Source organism: Spermophilus citellus (genome assembly GCF_964194105.1).
Source record: "Spermophilus citellus genome assembly, chromosome: 10".
NCBI classification, from domain to species: domain Eukaryota; kingdom Metazoa; phylum Chordata; class Mammalia; order Rodentia; family Sciuridae; genus Spermophilus; species Spermophilus citellus.
In genome coordinates this window covers 75,807,925-75,814,074 of record NC_138197.1, presented here as the reverse complement: position 1 = coordinate 75,814,074, position 6,150 = coordinate 75,807,925, and the positions used below count along the sequence as shown (strand labels likewise).

The 6,150-nt window shown below is 31.9% G+C and overlaps 1 protein-coding gene across 1 annotated transcript; it reads right to left on the bottom strand.

Annotated features, from left to right (window-relative positions):
• Positions 1–4,352: 4,352 nt before the first annotated feature.
• Positions 4,353–5,291, bottom strand: LOC308658837 (olfactory receptor 6C70-like; the record flags this gene model as incomplete). Its single annotated transcript, XM_081311756.1, has 1 exon — positions 4,353–5,291. One exon carries the CDS (start codon positions 5,289–5,291, stop codon positions 4,353–4,355), a length of 939 nt encoding a protein of 312 aa, XP_081167882.1.
• Between the last annotated feature and the right edge of the window lie 859 nt (positions 5,292–6,150).

Below are 6,150 nucleotides of genomic sequence, written 5' to 3'. Positions count from 1 at the left end.
AAGTTTTGTTGAATCAAAGGAAATTAAAACATTCCCCAACTGCTTTACTGCTGCTTCTCACTTCATTGTTTTCTATCTACATTTTAGTCCAATTAGCCTTCTCAATGACATTTAACATTTCACCTGATCTCCCTTTTATTAAACTCTTTATTACTTCAAAAAAATTCATGCATTGTGTTTTCCTTCAGTGAGAAACTAAAAAAAAATATATAATTTCCAATAAATTAAGTTTTTCTCCACTTCTGAATTAGGGAAATGGAGAAAATAATATTGCTCTTGGGAAGGAAAGAAAATAATATTTTAAATTGTGTAAATTATCTATGTGTTAAATTATATGACAATAGTGCTAGCTACTTTCTTACTGTAATATGAATTATAAAATGAATAGCATAAATGCAACAATGAAAATTAAAAAAAAAAAAAACAGAATCCCCAAACTGCAGAGGCATGCTAAAATATATTAAACCAAATAAGGCACACCAAGCTTATTACAATATTGGGAAAGGAAATATCAACAGGAGTTTATGATTCACCAGAATTGAGGATATCTTCACAATCTTTGGTAAGATTTAGTTTCTATTTTCTTATATAGCAGACCAACACCACTTAAAAGATATATACTTAATTTAAAGCAATATAAACATTAAATCACTTATTATGCATTACTAATTCGGAATAGATGCATGAACCTTAATTGGAACACCAAATTCTAAGTTCCCACAAATAGGAAAACTAGTTAAATCAACACAAAAATATATAATTTTTTAAAAGTTATCAATGATATATAATGAGCAAAATAGAAATAAATAAGGAAATAGAAATGGTAATATAGATTTAAATTAAGATCAAGGGAATAATGCTTAAAATACTAAAAAAATTAAGAGGTTAGAGTTTGAAGCTATCAACAGTGTGCTTGTCACTGAAAGATAAAGGAAAGAAAACCCCAACTATATGCTGTGTACAAAAGACACACTTCTGAGGCAAAGCCTTCCACAGGCTGAACGTAAAAGGACAGAAAATTATATTCCGTGGAAATGGCGCCTGAAAACAAGCAGGAGTAGCTGCTCTTATATTCAGCAAAGCAGACTTCAAGCCAAAATTAATCAGAAGATACAAAGAAGTTCCCTTCACAATGTAAACAGAGCAATTCAACAAGAAGATATCACAATATTAAATATTTCCCAGAAGTTTTCAAAAATAGTAACTAAAGAGACTCTGGATTCCACTGATGTTTGTGGTGATATGTACTTTTTCATCTATAATTGTATGTCTTCTCTCATCTCTCATTTTATCTCATCTCTCCTTTTTTAGTTAGTTTGGCTAAGGGTCTATCAATATTCTTTATCTTTATAAAGAACCAAATATTTATTAAATTTTATTGTGCTTTTTAAATTTTCTATTTCATTAATTTTATCTCAGACCTTAATTATTCCCTTACTTTATTAGTTTTATAATTAGTTTGTTTTTGTATTTCTAAGAGCTTGAGATGCATCATTAGATTTTTTATTTGGGATATTTCTGAATTTTAGGTTTGTTTATGTTGTTGTTGTTTTTGTTTTACATAGGCACTCATGGTTATAAACTTTTCTCTTCAAACAACCTTTGAAATGTCCCAGAGACTCCATTATGTTATATATCTATTCACATTTGATTCTAAGAATTTATTGATTTATTTAGTGAAAGAATATTCAAATAGCAATCCGCATGGAAACTTTATCTTCTTGTTTCTTATTCATCCTGGCAACTTCTATTGATGATTCAATTCTGGGTGTAATGTGTATGCATATGTGTTTGTCAATAGCAAGGAACAAGAGCAGGTTTTGCTTATTTACCATCTGTGTTTCAAAACAGATTTTTGATATCCAGGTTGCTGGAATCATGGCAAATTATCTACCCATACAAGTACAGAACTTTGCTGCTAATTTTCTCTAGAGTCTGTTGAAATAATTCCAAACTCTCCAGGTAATTGCCTTGATAACAATAACTTATGAAAAAAGAAAGTTGGGCCAGAGTTGTAAGCAATTGTATGTGAAGAGGGAAGCAAAGACTTGCTGAAATAAGTTCATTAAATGGAAAATTGCTGAGGAAGAAGGAAGGATGTAAATCAGTTAAATTTTTCTAGATGGAACCATTTTTCCTTCTTTTCTCCTCATGCTGAAAACATTTCTTTTTCAAATAGTATGGTTACTAGAGGTTGAAGATCCATGAACAAATACAATTACATGACAAATCTTGCTACAGAGAATACATGCTGGTCTTTGGGGGTATTGACATCTTTGAAATAAAATGTGTATTAACAAAAAGTCCATACTGGTGATACAAGTTAATTGAATTATTATGTTGTGATAAGATATTGCAATTAGCACATCTCACTGTTCAGAGATCTCAGTTTGGGTATCCAACTAACGCAGGTCTCCAGACTCCTTGCTTGCATAGGATGAGGTTTCAATCTGCTTCCAAATTGACTTCATTCACAGTTACCTATCTCATTTAGTTTTTGCAGTCCCCCTCCATTGGGAATCCAGAATAGAAGAATTCTTTTTCTGTGTGCTGGGGATTAAACACAAGCACCCTAAGAACTGAGCTATATCCCCAGCCCTAGAAGAAATCTCAAATATGAATTTTATACACTGGTTCTCAGAATTCCCCAGTAGGATTAGTCTACTTGTACTCAAAGGGGTATTTCATTATAAACTCAGCTGCCTTGCCTTCCCTGTTTCACTGTCTTAAGATCATTATCTTTCTTGCAGTGTGTGAGAGAGACCTGGAGATCCATTATGAGTTTTTAAGTTAGAATTCACAGTTTCATAGTTTGAAGTCTTTTGTTTTGTGACTCTATAGACCTGTAATTTGGAAGTTCAAGGCCTTCCCTAACCATTGCTTCTGTTTTCCTCCTTATTTCTTTGGTCCAAGTGGCTGTTTTCCTCCTGAATTCCTGGATTCTTCTTCAGAACACTGCTATCCCTGTAATGTGCTTCTGAGCCTAAGAAGTTTTTAAAAATATTTTTTCCTTATGTTTTTATGATTCATTCATCATTAAAAAGTGTATTGCTCAGTCTCTAGGTGTTTATGTAGTTCCTGCAAGATTTTTTTCCTGTTCACTTCTACTTTCAGACCACTATGATCTGAAAAGCTTCAAGAGATTATATCTTCTTATTTTTACAATTTTATTTATTTATTTACATTTTGTAAGACTTGTTTGGTGACCCAACATATGGTCTATTTTGGAGAAAGTTTCATAAGTACCTAAGAAGTGTAAGATCTGTTTTGGGATGAAATATTCTATAAACATCAGTTAAGTTCATGATTTGTAATACCCGTCTTAGGCAGTAAGCATCTTTGCTAATTTTATGTCTGGATGACCTATTGGTGAGAGAGAAGTGTTGAATTCACTTAGTTGGAGAACAAGACAAATAACAGAGGTCAAAATAAGTAAACTTATTTGAATAAACTGCAGAGATTTCTAGTCTCCTATTGAGGAAATCCAAATGGAGACTTTAAGCTGTCGCCACTTCCTCATTTTCACTGAAGAGTGTTGGAACTTTCCTCCAAACCAGCTCAGCTCATCATATCTGCTCTAATTTTCTGCTCAGATTATGATTTTGTTGAACGTCACTCCCTGTTTGTCTTAAACTCAGTGAAAGAATTTCTTTTGGCTCCTTGGAGAGGAGCTTCTCTTCCTCCACTGATCCACTATGTGCCCAGGACTGCTGCAATCTGTTCATGTTATTAATTCTCTTTCTTTTCTAGAAACTGCTATTTCTGGTTTCCAGCTCTCTAAGTTGTCTGGCATCATTTCCCCCATAGAGTTAATTCCTAAATATCTTGGAGCACTGTTGTTTTAACTCAGTTTCAAGGAGTTGTTATGCTCTTGGGGAGGTTCCTCTAATTCACCATTTCTTCTTTGTGCATGATTTTTTAAAAGAGTATACATATATTTTTAAGTTTCCCATATGCCATTCTAAGAACTCTTAATAATAATGCAAATTTTTGATTGTCTCAGATTTTTAAAGAAAGTGGCTTTTAAGCAAAACAAAACATATTTTAAAAATTACTTAAGAAGTCCAGTTTAATTAAAAATATTTTACATGGTATTATACAACCAAAGATCCTCTTATATTTTATTCTAATATGATTTTAAGGAAAATCAATTTTGAATTTTATATTTCTAACACAATACAGTTTTCTTATTGAAGAACACAAAGTTAAATTCAGAAAGAAATAGTTTCAAAGTTCTACCCAGCTTAAGTACATAAATAATTATATATTAGCTACTAATTCTTAAACTAGATGGATCAAATTATTTTTGACCAAAGTTTCATTATATTCTCTTGTTATTTCAATAAATTGTATTATTTTTCTAAAGCAGTAAGTATCTTTTTAAATCCTGCTCTGAAGGCTTGTTTCACTTGCTGATTCCTTAGAGTGTAAATGAATGGATTCAACATAGGGGCAACTGAAGTGTTGAGCACAGCTATCCATTTGCATAAAGTAACTCTTTCATTTGATGATGGCTTTATGTAGATGAATATGCAGCTGCAATAAGTGATGGAGACAACAATAATGTGAGAAGAGCAAGTGGAAAAGGCTTTTTTCTTTTGCTGAGCTGAAGGGAATTTGAGAATTGTCTTGATGATGTGAGCATAGGAAAGAATCACTAATAATAGTGTGACAATGAGTGTTATCATAGCTATGAAAAAAGCTATCAGTTCTAGTAAATGTGTGTCTGAGCAAGAAAGTTGTAATACAGGAGAAATGTCACAAAGGAAATGATCAATAATATTTGAAGCACAGAAATCCAAGTCAAGACCCAAAATCAGAGGAGGAAAAACAACCAGGAATCCTGTTGCCCAAGAACCCAGGACAAGCTGAAGGCAAACTTTGTTGTTCATGATGGATGTATAATGCAAGGGTTTGCAGATGGCAACGTAGCGGTCATAGGACATGGTAGCCAGAAGAAAAAATTCGGTAGTCCCCAAGAATATGTAAAAAAACAACTGAGATATGCAATCATTATAAGAAATAGTCTTTTCCCTAGTTACAATGGTGATTAGGAATTTGGGGATGCAAGTAGTTGTGAATGAAATTTCCAGGAAAGAGAAATTACGGAGGAAAAAGTACATTGGAGTCTTGAGATGGGAATCCAGTAGAGTGAGAACAGTGATGGTCAAGTTTCCCATTATACTCAACATGTAATTTAGAAGTAGAAATAAGAAAATCACAATCTGTAACTGTGAATTATCTGTCAATCCCAGGAGGATGAATTCTATCTGTCTTGAATGATTCTTCATTTCTCTTTTGTGATTTTTAATCAATTTTAGAAATAAAAAAATATGAAAACCAAAGAAATGAAAAGTTGTTCTCCATTTCTGTACAGTTAATTGGAATGCATTCTGCTATCATGTATAATTAATTAGAATGAAATTTAAAAAATTAGAAACTATCTGAGTAGCTATATATCCAGAAGAAGATCCATGAAAGATCCATGTTCCCACTGAAGGGTCAATATTCCATAGGTGTTGAAGGCATAACCTGAAACTAGAAAACACAAACTGTTCATTTGGATTTTAAAAACATTGTAGAAGTCAACTTTCTTTTGGAAATTGATCTGCAAAACACATAATAGCTGATTTTTTTCACCCTTCCATTCAAACTCAGTTAACTGTAACAAATTACAAGTATTTCCAGTTGATAAAATAATTTCATAAAAATATTGCTTCAAGAATCAAAATAATTTAATTAATTTGTAATTTCATCTGAAAACAATTATTCCAGTATAGTGAATTAAGATCTACAGTTAAATTCTGAACCTTTAAATTTCATATTAAAGTGACATTTCTAAGATTCTTATTGATACCTCTCTCTTGCAACTTCTCTATGACTGATGAAAACATGGAAATTTCCCAAGGAAAAAAATGTATTATTTTATATTATAAGAAAATAAATATAAGTAGAATCTAAGAAAATTAAAAGATATTAAGTACATATAACCCTAAAGGTGTGATAGGGCCTCCATGACTCTGAAATCTGCTGAGAAATATGAAGCCTATGGATAAAAGAAAATGTCCCACTTTTATTATGAAATCAATTACATAACGAACCTGGGTTCGATCCTCAGCACCACATAAAAATAAATAAAGAAAATAAAGG